Source organism: Dromiciops gliroides, chromosome 1 (assembly GCF_019393635.1).
Source record: "Dromiciops gliroides isolate mDroGli1 chromosome 1, mDroGli1.pri, whole genome shotgun sequence".
Classification (NCBI taxonomy): domain Eukaryota; kingdom Metazoa; phylum Chordata; class Mammalia; order Microbiotheria; family Microbiotheriidae; genus Dromiciops; species Dromiciops gliroides.
The window spans coordinates 677,759,610-677,780,178 of NC_057861.1; the positions used below are offsets into that span (position 1 = coordinate 677,759,610).

General features: G+C 45.4%; 1 protein-coding gene across 3 annotated transcripts in view; it reads left to right on the top strand.

Annotated features, from left to right (window-relative positions):
- The window catches only part of RAD54L2 (RAD54 like 2), a 161,899-nt gene extending 141,839 nt beyond the window's left edge, over positions 1 to 20,060 (top strand). For all 3 annotated transcript variants that reach the window (XM_043970558.1, XM_043970538.1, XM_043970548.1), the window contains 11 exons: positions 407 to 661; positions 1,309 to 1,427; positions 2,739 to 2,857; positions 4,956 to 5,055; positions 6,033 to 6,238; positions 6,682 to 6,857; positions 7,701 to 7,897; positions 11,754 to 11,950; positions 12,439 to 12,528; positions 13,421 to 13,513; positions 13,928 to 20,060. In XM_043970558.1, coding sequence (XP_043826493.1) covers positions 407 to 661; positions 1,309 to 1,427; positions 2,739 to 2,857; positions 4,956 to 5,055; positions 6,033 to 6,238; positions 6,682 to 6,857; positions 7,701 to 7,897; positions 11,754 to 11,950; positions 12,439 to 12,528; positions 13,421 to 13,513; positions 13,928 to 14,916 — 2,541 coding nt within the window. In that variant the 3' untranslated portion in view covers positions 14,917 to 20,060. The remainder of the gene's footprint in view (positions 1 to 406; positions 662 to 1,308; positions 1,428 to 2,738; positions 2,858 to 4,955; positions 5,056 to 6,032; positions 6,239 to 6,681; positions 6,858 to 7,700; positions 7,898 to 11,753; positions 11,951 to 12,438; positions 12,529 to 13,420; positions 13,514 to 13,927) is intronic.
- The last annotated feature ends 509 nt before the right edge of the window (positions 20,061 to 20,569 follow it).

The window sequence follows — 20,569 nt, forward strand, 5'->3', positions numbered from 1 at the left end:
ATAGAAACAAAACTTTAGCTATTGACTCTGGCTTTCTGACTATAGACTAAGCAAAAGAACAAATCCTTGGGAGCAAATCTCTCTTTTTAAAAAAATACATTTTGTCTTTATATCATTAAAATTTCTCCTAATATCCCTCCATATTGCTGATTTCTGTGAATTACATTGTGGCAACTAGAACTAGTAAATCAAAAGGAGTTTTCAGTTTCTCTTGTCAGAGTGTGTATGTGCATGTGTCTGTGTCTGTGTGCATATGCATGTGTACATACATCTGTGTGTACATATGTATGTATGTGTGCATACATATAGCCAGCAGGAGCTAGGAGTGGAGGTGAGGGGGGGGGGGGAATGACTGGAGGCAGGACTTACTCTTTCCTGTTACTCATCCCTTTTCTGTGGGCCTCAGATCTGGAATCATCCTGATGTGCTGCATGAAGCCCTTCAGAAAGAGAACCTTGCCAATGAACAGGACTTGGATGTAGATGACCTCAGCACAGCTGGGACCAATGCCCGATGCCAGACCCAGGGAATTAAGGTCAAAAGCGAGGGCAGCACTTTGGCACCCTCAGGGGGAGAGGCAACGAACAGCAAATTCCTACAGGGGGTAGGAGGCTTCAACCCATTTCAGGAGCGAGCCAACCAGGTTGTCACTTATGAATGGGTGAGTTTAAGAAAACTGCTCTTTCGCTGACCTGTATGCTGGCTCTTTAAGGACAAAGGGCTCTTGTTTTACTTGTAGTTGTTAAGCACCTTCAAAGTTCTAGGTGATGTGCTAGGCTCTGGGGGTACCAAGACAAACACAAAATGGGCTTCATCCTCAAAGAGTTTAACTTCTATTGGGGGGAAACAGCAGGAATGCAGGAAATAGATTCAAGATAAAGAAAAAGTAATTTCTGAACTCGTTCACCATAGGGTCAAGATTGGGAAGAAAGGAAAATGAAGCTAGGGCTCAAGGGATGGCCAGAGGTGAGGGAGCATTGATGGGGAGGAAGACTGGAGGTCATAAGGAGTACAAAGAAAAGGGATAGGAGGAGTGAGACAGGGCCCCTCTGCCTTCCATCTAGTTATTATTTAATAAGTGTTTGGGCTGAAAGGTGAATACTGAGTGGGAATAATTAGTCAATAGGTGGTGGGATAGTGTGTATTTTGGGAAGAAAAGCTCATAGTAGCCAGGGAAACAGTTTTTGCCTTTTGCCAAATAATAGTAAGAGTAGAAACAATTAGAAATTATCTTGAGGCAATGGTGGCTCTTGCTTATAATGAACTGGCTTTGGAACAGCTGCTGAGCTGCTGATTCTTCTGTTTTAGGCCAAAGACATCCTATGTGATTATCAGACAGGAGTCTTGGAGAACTCACCCAAAATGGTGCTGCTCTTCCACTTAATTGAAGAAAGTGTGAAACTTGGGGACAAGATCCTTGTATTCAGGTAAGGGTATTAGTGCTCCCTGAGAACCCTGGTAAGATTTCACATCATATTACTAAAGGAAATGGAGCAGTTAAAAGAATGAAACAGATGTCACTTCCTCTCACCCACTGCATAAGGCTCTCTCTTTCTGGTTTTATTTTTCCTCATTTTTTTCCTTTATCCTCTTTGTTTTTGTTTTTCTTTTTAAATTACATTTTATTAATATCTTTTGTTATTTTCATCCTTGTATGTTTCCTCCAGTATCCCTTCTCTTTTCCCTACACTGAGAGCCATCCCTTATAACAAAGAATTTTTTTAAAGGAGGAAGAAGAGGGAAAAAATGATCAAAACCAATGAATACACTGAAAAAATCTTACATTATATGCAATATTCCACACCTGCAAAAGAGCAGCAGGAGGTGTCTTATAGCTCGTCTTTAGAGCTATCCTCTATCTTTGTCATTTTTCTCCTTTATTATTAATGACATTTTTTCCTGGGAGGAGTTGTAGAATTTTTCCAGTGTTTTAGCCATTTGGCTCTTCCTCTGGTGATATCTTTTTCTCTCAAGGAAATTTTAAAAGATAGGGGTCCCATTTCTTCACCTATAACAAGACTTATCCTTGAAGATATGTGGGCTGTGCTGGCCCTCATAGGAGCTAACTTAACTGCTTTTTAAATAGTTTCCAAGTGAGGTCTTCATCTTTTGAAGCACCTCATACCACCCAGAAAGGGATTTGAGGAAAAGGTGATCGTTAAAATCTGGGGGTCCCCATTGCACCCTATCACACCTCGGTAAACTATCCAGACATCAGCCGTTATTTGACTATGACTAAAGGCTGTCAGTCACGGCCATGCCAGAGGACGCAAAAGTGGGCAGCATTTTTTCCAAAAGATCGCGGCAGTAAGACAGTTATTTCCCCTGCTAGGGTTTGTGAGGCTGCTTGCAGCACCATAGTGAGTTCTAACTTGCCTGAGCACTCATCTACCAGACATGGTACCCAGCTGTAGAATCCTTTGGCTGATACTGCATGAAAGAAGGAGAAACAGGAACAAGGATGGAGATTTTTTTTGCTTTCTGGGCTATAGGTATGGAAATGATGATTTTGTACAAATCCGAAATGAAGAAAATATCTTTTTATGTCTTGAATATGATCTGTACGCATGGATTCTTGACTGAGAAGGCACCCCAGAGACCCTTTTGTGTTAGTGTTTTGGGGTGCTGCATTTATTTTTTTAAGAGTAGGGAGCATATATAAAAACTTGAAGGAACTTTGCTTTTAGACAAAATGTCCTCAGGCAGGTTTTATCGAGATGACCTGTTATTCTTTGCAGTCAGAGCCTTTCCACCTTGTCTGTCATTGAGGAGTTCCTGGCAAAGAGACTAATGCCCTGCCTGCCTGGCTCAGATGGGCAAGGAGATCAGAACTGGGTTCGAAACCTCAGCTATTACCGTGAGTTCATTCCTGTTGACTTGATCATGTAACATTGTGGGGAGTGTTTATTGGAGTGGCAGTTTCCTCCTCCTGTTTTTTTTCCCCTTTTCTTTAGTCTTCTACTTTGTTCTCTTTAGGCTTACCTCATCATCCATAGTTAATCAACTGATATTTATTGGCACGATATACAGTGCAAAGTACTATACTAGGCACTATAGGGACAAACCTGAAGGAGTCTAAAACATAATGCTAATCCTCAAGGAGTTTGCAATCTAGTTGGGATAAAGAAATGTAGGCATAAGCAATTAATAATAGAAGGTATTATGTTTTAAGTATCACATGAATGGTAGGGGGAGAGATCACAGTGGGGTGGGACAGTAATGGAAGCCTTAGTGGAACAGGGGGAGATAGTTGGACTATGAAAGATGAGTAAGATTGGGTGGTCTAAGAGGAGAGCATGGTTTAATGGAAATAGACTTAAAATTGATTCAAAAGATCTGAATTAAAATCTAATTTCTGCCACTACCCGTATTCCTTTGGGAAGTGTCTTCAGTTCTCTGGGCCTCAGTCCCTTATCTGTAAAATGAGAAGGGGTCTGACCAAGTGGTTTCTAAGGTCCTTTCCAGCTCTAAATCTATGACCCTATGAGGGGAGATCATTTGAAACAGGAAAAATAGTATGAACAAGTAAGGAAATTATTTTGACTGAAGTAAAGCCACCTTCCCTTTCCTCTGCCTCCCACTCTTCTGCCTCCCATCTCCCTCAGCCTAAAAGTATAGTGACTTCTTACAGGCTGATCCCACTACTGAGCAACAGTTTTCACCTGCTCCATTTCTGACCTCCGTCGGCAGCCTGGTACCTCTTACCACTCCCCAGTTCCCAGCAGCTTACCCTATTGATGCATGACCCACTGTAGCTCAGAATTTCTGAGCTCAAGACATCCACCAATCAGTTTCCCCAGTAATTTGGATTATAAATGTGCACCAGCACACCCAATGAGTTTCTTTTGGGAAATAATAGAGAAAAGGGCATGAAAAATAGGGTGGAACCTATTGTGGACAGCCTTTGATGCTAAACTAGGGCTCTTTCATTTTTAGAAGTATCTTCTTGCATGTCTGTGGTATATATTGTTGGTCTGTGGCTAATTTTCCCTCCCATAATGTCCTGCACAAATGTCATGATATATGGTTGCAGAGAGCTTTGTAGTTCTGGTGCTGGTAATCCATCAGCCCAAGTCAGCATTCTTTTATCCATTTTACTAAGAGAACAGACTCATGTGACATGTTGACCCAATGAATTACAGACTATGGCCCTCTGGATCCCAGTCTTTTATCAGAACTAGCACCAAATGTGACTCCTGACTGACTGCCATGTATTAATTCTAGAATATAAATAGGCTCATACTAATTTCCCTTCCTTTTCTTGGGCGCCATGACCTACTGCTCTGTGTCAAGTACTTTGTGCCAATTTTTAAGATGTCCTTGGCTTGACCACATCCTGCTCTGTCTCTCTCTCTCTTTTTTTTTTTTTTAAACTTGGAGCCTGCCTGTCCACTGTATGTTCAGGAAGGAGTGGGAATCTGTGTCTTGACATTAGGGTTGAGATGGGGAACCTTCCATTGAGTACCTCTGGGTCTTTGGGGGGCACTTCATTTTTTCTTGGATAGGTGAGTTCTACTCTGAACATTACTTTCTTGTTAGCTTTATCACTCTAAGATTTTTTTTTTGTGTGCGGGGCAATGAGGGTTAAGTGACTTGCCCAGGAAAATGTCTCCATCTCCATCTTTTTTTTTTTTTTTTTGGTAAGACAATTGGGGTTAAGTGACTTGCCCAGGGTCACACAGATAGTGTTAAATGTCTAAAGCTGGGTTTGAACTCAGGTCCTTCTGAATCTAGGGCCGGTGCTTTATCCACTGTGCCACCTAGCTGCCCCACCACTCTAAGATTCTTAAATACACATGAGAACAATTTTCTCCTATCTCTTCCTGGTGGGTGCATCTATCTGTCCATTAAGGAGATAGCACCTGAAGTCCTGGTAGATGGGAAAGGACTTAGTATCATCTTTTGTATTTATGACAACTCTGTTTCATCATTGTCCTTGGCATTTCCCTTCCCAGGACTAGATGGTAGCACCTCAGCTTCTGAAAGGGAGCGTCTTATCAACCAGTTTAATGATCCCAACAACAGCTCTGTTTGGCTCTTCCTCCTTTCTACACGGTGAGTAGGGTCTTGGGGAGTGGAGGTTGGAGGGAGTTGAACTCTCTTCTTGTACACTTCTGCTTGAAAGGGTTACCATTAGGGCATCTACTACAATAGTTGCCTTGGTCTGTAATTTAATCCTTGATTCAGGGAAAGAATAGAAAAGAGGATATTTATATCTTGTTGGAGAGTCAGGAAAGAAGGTGCTATAGAGATTGTGGTGGAGGGAGAGAACAGTTGTTTGTAGTGATACCCTGTTTGTGAGAGGTGTAGTGAAGTATCTAGTTTTTTAAATTCCAGAGGAAGCTTCCTGAGGATGGCCTTCCCTGTCTTCTCTGCCTGCAGCAAATGAGGTAGTAGAAAAGAATTGTAAAAAGACTACTATAATAAGTAATGGTGATGTTATTCCATTCACCCAAGCTCAAAGGGTCTCTCTTTGGCCATTACCAAGGGGTGGAGTATTCAGGAGGATTAGCACCCCTACTATGAAGGGTGCTCATCCACCTTTGGTATCCACCTTTACCCAACTCTCACCTGTGACTCCAAAAACTAGAGCAAGTGCAGTTGGCCACATCCTGGTAAACCATGCTTGGCAAACAGGCTAAGCCAGAGTATTCATAGACCTCAAACCTGTCAGTGATTTAGGGGGATGTCTACCCCAATGAGAACAATTTGTACCAATGGCCATGAAGGTGGCTGAAGCAGGTATTTTGGAGGGCTTAAGAGTTTAGTCAGGCATCGATGATGCCAGGGTCATCCAGGTCCATCATCTTGACATTGTCCTGCCACTGGCCTTCGATGACTCACAAAGAGAGAGGCTGGCAGTTTTGTTCAGCTCTGCTTTACTTAAACCCAATTTACACAAAAGACAGGCAAATAACAACTGAGGCACAGCAGAGAACTAGGATCTTAGTGGTGCTAGGATTGGAGTATTTAAGTGTGTTTAAGGGCTATAAGTGGCAATAACAAAATGAAAACTGACTTGTATTTTAAAGAGCTGGATGCTTGGGTGTGAATCTGATTGGTGCCAACCGAGTTGTGGTGTTTGATGCCTCCTGGAACCCTTGTCATGATGCCCAGGCAGTGTGTCGTGTCTACCGCTATGGGCAGAAGAAGCCTTGTCATATCTACCGCCTGGTGTCTGATTACACTCTGGAGAAGAAAATCTATGACCGGCAGATTTCCAAACAGGGCATGTCAGGTGCGTCACCTCCCAGTTTCTCTGAGACACCCTTTGCATGGTGTCTCTGAGCTAGAGGGTAGAAGGAAGTCAGAGGCAGAGAGAAGGGTGGATATGGGAATTTAGGCTTTGAACTTAAAAGTCTCAATCTTTTTTACCCTCTGACCACCTTCTCTACCTTAGAGGCCTTAAGAAAGTTCCTGTGAAGGGCTCAGTTATTGATGGTGACATATTCAGTCTTTGCCATACTGGCCTGTGTGCTTCTCTTCAGTCTCTTGCCTACAGTCTTGGTCCTAAGCAGGACCTCCTTTTGTTGTGCTAGTCTAATAGTGTGGAATACAATCGAACTGATGCCATGTAAAAACTAATTTTTTTGCTTTCTCCAGCTTTGTGACTTTTCATTTGTAATAAATTTCTTAACTTGCTTCTCTGACACACCTCATGTCTGTCATCTCCCTTTTCAGATCGGGTGGTGGATGATTTAAATCCCGTGCTTAACTTCACCCGGAGGGAGGTAGAAAACCTGTTGCATTTTGTGGAAGAGGAGCCAGACCCAGCCCAGCTGGCACCGAACATGAGTAAAATCAAGGACTCTGTCTTACAGCTTGCCTGTCTCCAGTACCCTCACCTCATCACCAAGGTGTGTGCCATACCCTGTTTAGTGTATATACTCCCTGGGAAGGCTATATAAAAAAGAAGGTAAGAGCACTCCTTACAGGAGTGGATTTGCTCGTTCTATATTTCTGCCTTTATTGCCCAAGGCTTCTAGACAACATCAGGAATGCAAAGACAGGACACACAGACCTTCCTCTTCCAGGAATCTGTGATTTAATGGTGCTGTTCTAGTGGTGGTGGTTTGTGTCCCAGGAGTACAGGTCGTAATGGTGTAGAGTATCCATTTTTTTCTTAGAATTGCTAGGTATGTGATGGGTAAGAGAAAGCAAAACTGCATTATTCCTATATTGAAGTTTTTTCATTAGTACCTCTGGAAGAATAGACCCACCTGCTTAACTCCCATTTTTTAAAAGATATTTTCTGATATCTTTTGTTTTTATGCCACTTTCATTTTTGAATATATACCTCCCCTTGTCACTTAGACTTCAGACCTTATAAAAAAAAAAGAGAAAAAAGCAGCTCAGCAAAACTAGCCACTGCAGAGTTGACGCATGTGCAGTGAATGTGTCACACCCTTAGTCCACCTTTTGACTGTGACCAAACTTGATTGTTATGCTTGCACCTCATTCAGTTTGAGTGTTTTGGTTTTTGTGTTCACGTTTGAGTCCCTGGTATGTGTCTCCCTGGTACTGCTTTCATCCCCATACATCAGTCCATCTGAGTCTTCCTGTGCTTTTCTGGGTCCTTCCTGCCCATTGCTCCTGGCACACTGCTGCTGCAGTATACTGGGGGGAGCTTGTGTGTTCTTTGGGGTCCAGATGAGTAGGTATGTAGAGGAAGGAATGTCTAAACCTCCCTGCTTCTGCAGGAGCCTTTCCAGCATGAGTCGCTGCTCCTGGACCGCAAGGAGCACCAGCTGACCAAGGCAGAGAAAAGAGCTGCGAAGAAGAGCTACGAGGAAGAGAAACGGGCATCTGTCCCCTACACACGCCCATCCTATGCTCAGTATTACCCTGCCAGTGACCAGAGCCTGACCAGTATCCCTGCCTTCAGCCAGAGAAACTGGTGAGTGTCCAGATCTCAGAGGCTTCCAGGAGCTAGAACCAAGACAGACAAAAGATCACACACACTGTTCATTGTTAGAGCAATGTGCGTATCAAGCAGAATTGTTCGAGTAGCTTGCACTTACTGCAAGGGGAAGAAGGGTGGGCGTGTTGGATTTCTGGTGCTAGGTCCCAGGAGACAACAGAGATTGTGTGTTCTCATTTTTTTGGCAGTGAGAAGCCTGAAACTGGAAATCACTTTTCCTATGTGCTGTCCTCACCATCCTGATGTAACTAAGCCGGTTACATCACTGGTGAGGTTTTCCCTGCCCAGTACAAGTCATTTGCCTTCTCCTCAGTGGCAGTTTGGCCTCTGGAAGAGGGCAAGTCTTTCAGGAGCTATGCCAGGAAGCTGGTGATTAGGTGTAGGAACTTCTATCCCCATTTTCTGCTCTTGGTTGCCAATGGGGTTTCAGCTGGTGGCTGAGCTCTACGTATACACAGTTGATTTACTTGGGCACAACTTCTAGAACTGTTCAGGCTCCAAGCAGAAGCAAAGACAACTGTTGTTAAGGTTCTTTGTGATAAATTATAGTTCAGTTATCTATGTTTCATTTCTTTTCTCATTTTCAGACAATGTGGTTCCCATCTTTCACCTTCCTATTCAATAACCAGATATGCTGCCCATGGTTAGAGTTATGATGCATTCAGGTTAATACCTTTCTCCTCTTATCTAGGGGCTCAGGAACTCTACTGATTTTATACATTTTTGTTGCTATTTTCCAAGTGTTTTATATGAAAAATGTCAAAGTAACTTTTAGGATATAGAGTAAAGTAACTGGAAACACATTCATTATATCTTTGGATTGTAGAAAAAGAATTTGGGATTTAAAAAATAAATTGTTAATTTTAATATAATTAAAATTTGTGTTTTCCATTTTTCCCAAGTGGATGACCATCTGATAATATTAAGGTTTTTCAGAAAGTGCACATTGGCGTATCACTTCCTTGGGCTTTGGCTCATATATTTTTATGCCCATTAAATATTTTGAAATGAGTACTTCTGAAGTATATAGAGGCATACATTGCTTGCATTTCCACATTTGTGCTTAAGTAGGCAAACAGTGGGTGGTATTGTGCAACAAGATGGGATTCAAACCTGCATCCATTTCTGGCCTCCTGTCTGGGAAGGTGGTTCTTTTTCTTTGTAATGCAGTGGTCCTGAGAGTTAGAGTATGTTTTTCTAACTCGGGTCATTTAGTTTGGTAGTTTATTTTGCAGGAGATGTGATCATAGGGTTATAGGGCTGAGAGTCTCTATTCTAACCACATTATTTTACAGGCTACAAAACTGAGGGGTCTTCCCCTGCCAAAGTGGGAGTTTATCCCGACCCTCTAACTCTAGGGACAGGCTTCTCACTAGCCCAGGGCAGCCTTGTGTCTTCAGTCTCTCATGTCTCTGTTCAAAACAGCGTGATTGCTGGGAATATACATGGGACGTGCAGTAATAATAATGATAGCTAACATTTATATAGCTCTTACTGTGTGCCAGCTACCATTCTGAGCACTTAGATCCTCTTCACAAGCCTGTGAGAGAGCTGCTATTATCCCCATTTTGCAGATGGGGAAATTAAGGCAGAGGTTAAATGACTTGCCCAGGGTGACACAGCTAGTAAGGGTCCGAGACCAGATTTAATGGGAGTGTTCCTGACTCCAGGCCCTTTATCCATTGCACCAGAGAAAAAGGCTGATCATTGGATCAAAGATCCAGAGCTGGAAGGGACCCTTGGAACCATTTGGTCCAATCCCCTCCTTTTAACTGTAAGAAGATTAAGTGACAAGGTCATTTACACAAGGAAGAAGCATCAGTGGTGGGATTTGAACCAATAGCCTCTGGCTCTGAATCTCTCTTTGGCCACTACTACTAAGCTTTAATCACTGGGACAGAGGCTGGGGATTGTGGGCAGAGGTTCTCCTTTAGCTATAGACACTTCTATTGGTGCCAGTATTTACCCCACACCCAGCAGTGACTTTACAAGGCCAGTGTGTTTATAGCATATTTAACTTACTTTTATTATTATTTTTAGTGAGGCAATTGGGGTTAAGTGACTTGCCCAGGGTCACACAGCTAGTAAGTGTCAAGTGTCTGAGGCCAGATTTGAACTCAGGTACTCCTGACTCCAGGGCCGGTGCTCTATCCACTGCGCCACCTAGCTGCCCCACTTTAACTTACTTTTAGAGTAGAATTTCCATCTTCTCTTTAGTGACTTATCAAAGGAGCATGAACATTTGCATAACTTGAAAGCTGCTCTCCTGTCCATCTGTGTTTAGTAACATATAAACCCATCCAGTAATTAGGGTCTATAAGAATGGAAAGAGGCTCTGCTGAATCAGTCAGTCATTTTTCCTGTCTATTGTTCTGCCTCTGAGCACATAACTACCCATGCCCCAAGAAGTCTGTGGAAACAATTGTCCGTTGTGTTAAATTCAAATAGTTAGTATTCTACCTTCAGCCTCATCTTTAACGTAGTTAGATTAGGTGATTTCCAGGGTTCTCCCTCTATAATATATATAACACTCTATAATTTACAACTTTTAATAAAACCTGCTGTGTACAGCTCAAACATCACACTTAGTGACCTAAAGCGAGCAGGAAGAGTGAACTTGTACAAAGTTATTTTGCACATATCTCCCTACAGTACTCATTAATGCCAGGGAGTGTTCTATAGCATGGATATTCCCAAGTTAGTGGAGGAATTCCTCACATTTCCCATCAGCACTTGGTGTGGTCTGAACAGCCTCTGTCATCCATGGTGCATCTTGCACTTTTTCCTAAGTGTCCTCTGGGGACATAATTAGTACTTGATCCAGACAAAGAATTCTGGTTCCTTAGTCAGTGAGATTCCCGGGGAACCTGAAGGATTTGAAAATCATCTAGCATCTCCCCCCAAAAGTCATTCCTAGAAGCAACATCTAGTTCTTAGTGCTCAACCTGATTCTGAAAGTTTCTTTCTCTTTCTCTTTTCCCTTTCTACTCCCTCTTTTCCTGTGTTCTACCCCTCTTTCCTTTTCCTTTTTGGATTGGCCAGGCACTGCAAGTCCCTCCTAATGATTGTGAGCTCTGGGATATGGCCGGTAATTGAACTGGTACCTATATTAAAAACAGTGTTCTCAGTTGTTCCGTCTTTGTGATGAAACACCTGCCATTAACCTGGCCTCTTCATATAGTCATGCTGCAGGAAGGGATGGGTGACAGGGAGATATAAGGAAGTTGATGTGATGGAGGGGTGGGGACAGATGAAGGAAAACATTCCCTGCTGAGAACCTGGGACAATTATGCCCCTGCCAGAGAGGGAGGGTGGCTAGGAAGTAGCTCTGTTTTGCTTGTGAGATGTTACTGAAAACCCCTGTGAATTGGAAAGCTGGAAGCTATCGGTGTGAAGGTTTTTTTCTTCATCCTTTGCTAATCCCAGGTGTCAGGGGGAGTGTGCCCCTAGCCAGGTACCCAACAATCAGGACCTCAGGGAACAGAAAAGCACCTTGGATTTGTGTACTACTGTGTTGTAGTTTTCAAAGTGCTTTTACATGTTGATTCCATTGGATAATAATACTGCCGTGATGTGAAGCAGGATTTTTTGCTGGAGAGCCTAAATTTAGACTCAGGATAGGCTAAGTGACTTGAATAAAGGCCCCACAGTTAGCCAATGCAAGCAAGAGCCAGGCATAGACTCGTGTCTTCTGGTTCTTAATCTGTTTCCATTAAGAAAGGTGGACAAATAAGCTAGAACATCCCACTTAGAAGGGACACTCAAAACCCAATCAGCAAGAGTAAATAAGACCTTTCACACTGACAATCCCTTGGTCTTTATCTTCTCTCAGGAGGCCAACCTTGAAAGGGGATGACAAGCCTGTGGCCAGCGTCCGCCCTGTGCAGTCAACCCCCATCCCTATGATGCCCCGGCATGTCCCACTGGGCAGCTCAGTCTCTGCCTCAGCATCCAATCCCGCAGTTAACTTCCCCATCAACTACTTACAGCGCGCAGGGGTCCTGGTGCAGAAGATCGTCACGACAACAGGTCAGTGACTTGGGCACAGTTCAGAGGGCCTCTCTTGCTCTTGATCCGTATTTTCATTCCTGTCACATTTAAGTACCTACTATGTATTCAGTCCTTTGTTAAGTGTTATAAAGGATGGAAGAGGAAGGCAGAAAACAGCTTTCATCCTGAAGGAACTCACGCTGTAGTGTGAGACCCCCACTGTGCACATTTATGAAATAAAGGAAAAATAATACAAGCTGGTATATGATCAAGTATTCATTTGTATGGAGATTATTCTGTTGGAATTAGAAAATGAAGAGAAATGTGGCATGGGATTAGTCAAGGTAGCCTTCTTGGGAGTGATGGTTTTGAGATCACCTTGGTGGTGAGATTAGTTGGGTGTAGATCTATGGTAATTGTCTTCTTCCCTCAAGAATTTTAACCAAAAAAAAGAGCTTTCCCAACCCTTCATCAATATGAATTAGCTTAGATGCCCACATAACTTCAGGTATCGCTTTATCCACCAGATATTGTCATTCCTGGAACAAACAGCTCCACAGATGTGCAGGCAAGAATCAGCGCTGGGGAGAGCATCCATATCATCCGTGGGACAAAGGGTGAGCTGGGAGTTTGGGAAGACCAGCTGCCCCTGGTGTGGTACATGTGCAAACTGTCAGGTGTGGGGAATTAGGAACATAAAGTCAGGATGGGCTAAAGGGAATCATTCAGTACGCCTCTAAATGATCTTGGATATGAGAGGCTTCAATAGGATTATCGTTTCTGGGTTTGGAGAAGATTTCAGGCTAGTCCCATTAAGTGACCATGGCCAACTCCACAGAGTTCCTGGAGCGCTAGCAAGGATCTTCTACTTCAGTCCTTGCTGAACTTAAAGAGGGGACACACATTTGCCACCAAAATAGGCTGATGGCACAGTACAGAGGCGGTGCATTATCCATTTTGTAGAGCTCTCCTGAGAATTCAGTTGAAGCCCTGAAAACTATAAAGGGGATCGAGCCCCTCAGCAGACGGATCCCACACCTCTGGGTTCCTCCCTGGCAGACAGCAAAAAAACTGAGAAGAGATTAGGGACAGGGTCTGGGATTGTGTTGAGTGTGGGGAGCTCCCCAGCTGAGGTTCAGAAAGGTGCAGAGTGTGAGGGACTCCCCCATCCCCTCCCCAAGTCAGTTGGTGTCAGAAGCAGGACCTGGATTGCTTCTCTCCACTGTTTAATGCTGCAGAGCTTTAGTAGCTGAACGTACTTCCTTAACCCCAACATCCCCTCCCCAAGAGGGCTGTACTGACAAAAGTTTGAAGAGTTAATTGCGTATCTTGTAGCCAGTTAAATGCAATTAGGCCTGAAGCCTTCATAGGATTGAGGAGGAAGGGGAAGAACAGGAACAAGCATTTTTAAGCACCTGCTGTGTTCCAGGCACTGTGTAAGTGCTTTACAAACACCTCGTGTCACGGGTACACGGTGGCAGTTTTCTCTAGTCTGCTTGTCCATTTCAGGGACATATATTCGGACCAGCGATGGGCGGATTTTTGCCATCAGGACAACTGGAAAACCAAAGGCTGATGACGATCGCCGGACAGCTGCCTCAGGTGCCTGTGTCTCTTATTTCTAACCAGCAGACTAAACCTCACTTTGACCTCTCTTTTCATCTTCCTCCACAAAGAGAAAGAAGCCTGCTTTGAGTCTAACCTAGCCTTCTGTAGCTCCAGTGTTCAGTTATAGAACCTTCTGCCCTTCCCCCCGATCTAACCCCCTAACGGATGCTCTATATTAAAGACTTAGAATTGAGACCATTTTTAGTTTGTTCCCTTGAAAATTAGATCCCCAAATTAGAAGTTCTTCTTAGTGTTCACCTTAGGTTTATAAGCACCCCAATGTCAATCAGTCCTTTCACTTGAGTTCAGAGTGGGTCTGATAATCTCCTTGTGCCTGAGCACTCCCATAAGTAGCCAGTTTCTCCTTGTCCTTTCTAACTCCCAGGTGTATCTATGTTTTGCTCTCAGGATCCCAGGGTCCATCTCTAGAGTCCACAAGCAATGGCAGACACAGTGCCTCATCGCCCAAACTCCCCAACACAGAGGACCTGGCCAGACCTATTTCCCCTGACAGCCCTGAGATCATCAGTGAATTGCAGCAGTATGCAGAGGCTGCAGCTGCTCGAGAGACCCATCACATCTCGCCCAGCACCAACCCTGTCTCCTCCGGTCCCCCAGCCCGGTCTGCAGACAATAATGCAGTCCCTGGGACAGCGCGAGGGCCCGAGCCTCGCTTAGGGAGCCATTGCCTAGCCCTCTCCCTCCCGGCCACCAGCCAGCCCAGTGATGGGCACCCAGTACTGGACTTACGGGGCAACAAACGCAAGTCGGCCTCACCACCTGCCACAGAGGAGCCAGCCCGTCGGCCGCCCAAAAAGTGCCAGCTGCCTGCCCCCGTGCAGCCGTATGAACACGGGTACCCAGTTTCCAGTGGATTTGCCATGCCACCAGTCTCTTTAAACCACAACCTCACCCATCCCTTCACCCCCCAGGCGGGGAACTCCTTCTATATGGGCACTGGCTCGTCCTATTACCAGCTGCCCAATCTGCTGGCAGACTCCCCTCTGGTATTTCCAGTGACTACTGACCCCCTCCTGCCAGCTGGCCCAGTCAGCTCTTCTTCTGCTGCTACCTCAGCCACTGCCAGTGTCCCTTCTTTCATGCTAAACCCCTCTGTGACGGGGATGCTGCCTAGCTACTCACTCCCCTTCTCACAGTCTCTCCTGCCCGAGCCCAGGATGTTTGCACCCTTTCCCTCTACCATTCTGCCCAGCAGCCTCGCCCGGGGGATGTCGGTCTACCCAGGCTATATGTCCCCCCACTCGGGGTACCCAGCTGGCAGTCTTCTACGGTCCCAGGTGCCTCATTTTGACTCCCACGAGGTCTCAGAGGTGGGGTGCAGCTCCAATGAAGATGAGGACAAGGACGACGATGTGATAGAAATCACAGGGAAATAGCGAGAGAGTCCCTCTCCACCTCACTCTGACCCCCTCAGTGGGCTTCCCATTGGGATTGGAAGGCAAAAATTGGAGCTCTGAAGATAGGGCCCAGCAAGGGAGGACAGGAGGTGGGACAGGGGCTGTCTGTCATTCTTAAATATCAGGGGTTCTGTGCTGTTTAAAATCCAGACTGCTACAGGGGAGGGAGTCTGAGGACTGGGGACCAGAGATAGGACAATCCTGCCTTTCTTCCTGTCTCCCCAACCTGTGCTGCCTACCTGCTCGCCTAAATGGGAGAGTCTTCAGGCCTAAGTCTGGGGAGGGCAGGGGGTGAGGTAGAGAGTAAAGGCAAAGAGAGAAGGGAGGATAGGCTGAGATCCCATTTGAAGTAGGGATACTTGTTGGGGATAGAGCAGGAATTCAGCCAGGGGTGTGTGTGCGTGTGTGTGTGTGTGTGTGCGTGTGTGTGTGTGTGTGCGTGTGTGTGCGTGTGTGTGTGTGCACTCAAGTGTGTGTATGAGAGAGTGTGTGCGCGCGCGTGTGACACACGAATCACTGACAGCATGGTAGGAGGGAAGAAGGGAGGGTTCTGGGGGTAGGGGCTGGGGAGAACTTGAAATTTTCTTAATTGAAATTAAAATGTGGTGGCTTCTTTCCAGTTTGAACAGTGGGTAAAGAGCAGAGACTCAGCTCAGGGTTGGGACAGTTGCCTTGTCACAATTCCACCTATAGCTGCTATAGGATGACTGAGAAGACCTGGGTGACCCACTGTCACTGTGCTGCATTTGCTTTAGGATTTGAAGAAAAATGCAGAGTGTACATTGCTGGGTTGTGTTTCTCCTTGCCATGTCTGTGTGTCTGGGCAGCTCTTGCTCTCCTTCCTGAAGGAGGGCTGTGTGTGTATCCTGTGAGGGGGTGGGGGGTGGGGAGGGAAGGATTCACTGCCATGTGTGGAGAGTTTCTCGGTGGTGGGATCAGTGGGAACTCAAAGAGTTTAGAAGACTGAACCCCCAACCACCTGGCCCAGTGGTATGTCTTTGTTCCCTCCTCCATTAGAAATCTCCATGTTAATTTATTTCATGAAGGCAATTATTTATTATTGGGGGTTTTCATTTCTTTTTTCATTTATGTTAGGGGAAGGGAGTTGGGAGGGAAAGGGGTGGGAGATAGGAAGCAAATGGGGATGGGGAATTTTAAGGTCTCCCTGACCCTGTGCTTGTCTGTGAGAAATATGATATGGACAGGGAATCAGTCGTGGATGGAAGTTAGAGGACTTGACCAAAGTGTAGACTGTAGTTAGGACCAATGCATTTCTAGGTGGTGATTTCCTAGGATTAGTGTGGAGGCCACAGAATTGGCTGCAAAGTGAGAAGGCAGGAAACAATTGTCCTGGTTTGGGGCCTCCAGCATGTTCTATTCCTGAAATGGGAAAGTGGCTTATGGCCTTGGAGCATGGCTGCCCTTCAGTTCCTCGGAGCTCGTCTCCTGTTGAGAGCAGATTTGAGAGGAGAACATGAACTTAGTTTCAGGAGAAGGAATATTCCCAACTCCTAAAGTGTATCCTTGGATGAATATTTGGCTCTTTGCCAATGGGAAGGAATCATGTTAGCACCATTCATTCCTCCCCTCCTCTGGATCCCGGGTTTGACTTCCATTTTCAGAAGCAAATTGGTCATTCTGGGCTCCACCTTTTCCTGGTGACAGTGTCTAGGATAAGTATAAACTCTGCCTTTCTTAGGACTGGTATTGAGTGACTAGGGTTTTGTAAATTGGCTGAGGTGAGAAGGATGAGCCAGACAAAAAGCCTTTGCCTGACCAGCTTTCCCAGGGTGAAAGCTGTAGGTGACAACCGTGGCTCCTCAGCCTGAGAAGTTGCAGCAAGTTCTTTTAGTGGGTCATTTCTGTTTCCTCCCAGCCCTGTGAGGAGAGTATGACCACATTGACCCTAGGAGTAAGATCTTTCGAGAATTTTCTGTCCAAACACTGTTTCCATTGTTCAAAGGACTAGGTGTGCTGAGTTATTCCCAAAAGGGGGGACAAAGATGGATGATGGGGTGTGTGCGTATAGACAAGTGCACACGGACGTACTGTTGTCTAAAAATGCCAAAAGTGGAACCTTAGAGCTTGTTTTCTCTCTGTTTTCCTAGGCATTCTGTCAGACATACCTAACTCTGCTACTCATAGAAGCCTTAGATCTACAGTTTAGCTATGCAAATTAGTTTTGATTAATTTAAGAATAGCAGTTCAAACCAGTGTTTTCTCTTTTCAGACACTTCCCACGAGTTGACGGTAAAGGGGCTCCGTTGGAGCAGGCTCAGGTTAAAGCTGGCACAGTAGAAGGGAGCCAATCTGGACCCACCGGGTCCATCCACACTGCCTGATCTGTGCTGGTGGCTCCAAAGGCCCAGTAACAGGAAGGGTCTTGAGTTATGTGTTGGGAGGCGGGAGATTGTGTCTTTCCTGCTGCCTCTTTGCATGGCCACTGACACCGATTGTATCATCACTTTGTCACTAGAGTTGGTGGGCAGGCTATTGAGGTAGAACTGGCGCAGGGACCAGGGTCACAGATCCCTCTGCAGGATAGGGAACTGATGCTAGTGAACAGCGAGAGACCCCGGGGTGTTTGCCAGGCCATCAATGGTTTCACAGGGTTGGCTGTAATAAGGGCACTTCTCTGCTGCCTTTCACATGTGGTACCAGGGGTTACTTCTCACAGTCATGTACTCCTGCTCCGTCTCTGAAGGCCAAAGCTTTGGGAGGCTGGTCTTGCTGAAGAAGGCCTTTTCTGAGGGTTGCAGTTGTGGATTTCGTGGGAAAGTGGGATAGTTGGGGGATCTGAGTTTCTGAGGGTTTTATAATGAATTGTAGAAAAAAAAACCCTGTCTTTACTGCTGCCTTTCTGTGTATGTCTGTCATGTCTGTTTGTGTATACACGTATGTCTGGTTTTATGTATGGGAGGGAAGCAGATGGTGTTATGGAGGCCATAAAAATCATATTCTTGCCTGCCTTCACTTGAGGGAGGGACAAAGGGCAGTGGCTTTCACTGTCCAGATTTCGTACGGTAAAGATGGCGTGAGGACGAGGGTAGAGTGTCCAAGGTCATTCTTGGACTGATGACATCTAGGGGTTGGGCTTGGGGGGTTTTAAGCCTTTTAAACCATGTACATCTGGTTTGTTGTAGATTTGCTGCTTATCGATTTTGCTCTTAGTCGTAGGGCACAGTACAGTGATGATACGGGAACAGCTGTAGTGAGACTAGCTTTGGATTTGAACTACACTCTTCCACTCTGTAAATGTCTTTGTGGTCTTGAATGAGTACACATGTTACCACCATTCGTGATTCATGTATAAGTCAGAAAAAGAATGAACCGTGTCCCAGAGCAGTTCCATCCAATACAAACACACATCTGTGACTGACTTAACTGGCTTCTGTGCTCCAACATAGGAGTATTGATTCCAGTAACATCTAAGCCAGAGACAGCTTCCAGTCAGACGCTGCTTTCTAGCTACAAATTCAAGGTGATTTCTGCACACCCCTAACTCATACCCACATCCATTACCTCCCCAAATTTCCCTCATCCACGAGCATGGATCAAGGAGAAACTATCCCATTTCAGAAGTCCGATCTTGCTGCCTGGTTGGAAAAGTGAACCAAACTAGCAATTTCTCTTGGTGTGAATCTTGATGTGAATCTTACCCTAAAAGTAATGTTAGTATAGTAAGTAATAGGGCCTTTCAGTTATTGCCAAGAGCCCATGCTCTTTTGTTTGGTCCTCTTTATAACAAATAGAAGATGCACTATTTGAGCATGAGTCATCTTGTACCTTTTAACTGAATGTCTGATATGTACCTGACATTCCTCTCTTCTCTTCATTTAAGAGAAGAACCTATTCCTCACCTCTCATGGCTAGGACCTCCCTTATACCCTACCAATTTCTCTTAGTGGTTGGTGACACCCAGCTTCTCCCTTTGCATAACCTTCCCTTCTCATGCAGTCATACTCACCCTTTCAGTCATCAGCCTGCCTGAAACACCCTGAAAACAGATGCCTGACCCAAGCAAGTAAGCAACGCTTCTCTTCAGAGGATCAGAGGAGAAGCTGCTGCAATCTGTCCCTGGTTCAGACCCGAGACTTAGACCTGGATCTGGTTCTGAGCGTGTTCTTCTGAAAGATCACCCTTCATCTTTCGCCCTGGCTGTCTCAGCTCTTTCTGCCTAAGGTTGCAGTGCTGGATGTGCGCGCCCCACTTCATTACTCTGTCCTGGACTGTAGGGACAACTGAGTCTTAAAACTACTAAATTCTTGGCCAAGCAGATTGTATCTTCTCTACCCACCGTGAACCCTCAAACCAAAATTAGGGCACTCCGCTATGAGAGAACACGATATCCACTGGCCTTGGCCCAGTGCCTTTGTGTGCATCTGCCTTTGTTTTAAGAGGTCCTATAATTTAAGTAACTTGTCAATTTAGGAAGGGGCAGATTAGTCTTTAGAGCAGTTGAAGTGATGTTTTCTTTCCTGTGTCCTTCTATAAGGGTAAAAGTATATTGCTCAGGACCTCATACTGTGATGTAACCTAGGACTCATTAGTAGCTTTGAGAGCATAGCCTGACCTTGGGAGGTTGTTTCCGATCTGGATGTGTTCACAGAACAACATGGGCAGGGGGAGGGTGCCATTAGAGGAATCCCCCTCCCCGCTTTAAACAGCCCCCCCCCCCACTGACTTTTTTTCCTATAACTTGAATTGATGAGCACCATCTACTGAGGGTGGGTGGGGTAGGGCTGATCAGTGGACCAGGTTTAAGGGAGGCAGAGAGGGAAGTTGTGCTGGACAACCACTAAAGCCACACTGCTGATAGGGATGGGGAGGCACTTGGGACCCGGTACCTGGCTTTGGTTTTCAGTTTTCTTTTCCTTTGAATGCCATCTGAGTCTGGGGTCCACCTTTGGGGATTGAAAAGAAGAGATTCTGTAGCAGGGCCGGCTGGCCCGCACGAATGATCATGTGCTTCCCTCTTCTCTCTGTAAGGCAGGATATCTCCTGCCCCAGAGACTGGACAACTGGTCGTTTCTATGATGTATTTATTTTTACTTGTGTTTCATGTCACTTTTTTTAAAAAAAGCAAACAGAACAATTGTAAGTCAGTATAACTGCCTATCAGTTTTCTTTCTCTCTTTTTGTAAAATAAAATTTAAAATTAAAAAAAAAAAAGAGGCAGTTCTCTGGGCTCAGCTTTGTCTGGACAGACACCATCCTCATCTGTGATGTCTTAAATGGCTTGGGAGCTGAGACACCAGGAGAAGGCAGCACTGTGGGCTGTGAAGAAGGGCTGGCTGCCTGGCTTCAGAGAGGGCCTCTGCTGCTCTAGAGCTCCCAAAGGAGACACCCCTGGCATCAGGCAGTGTAGTCTGGGGTGGGAAAAGGGAGGGGCTAAGGAGATCGGGCACTTGGAATGATCCCAGAGGCCTGGGGCACCAGAAGCCATCCCAGGAGGGGCCCCAGCCAAAGAAAAGACTTGAGTCTGATGGCAGAGGTTCCTGGAATGTTATGGCTGAGAGAATCTTAGACTCCTCCCTCATTTTATAGGTGAGGAAACTGCCCTGGCCAGGGGCAGCAGTTTACTCGAGGTCGAAAAGGCTCCTGATTGCTCGATTAGTGTTCTTGCCTCTCA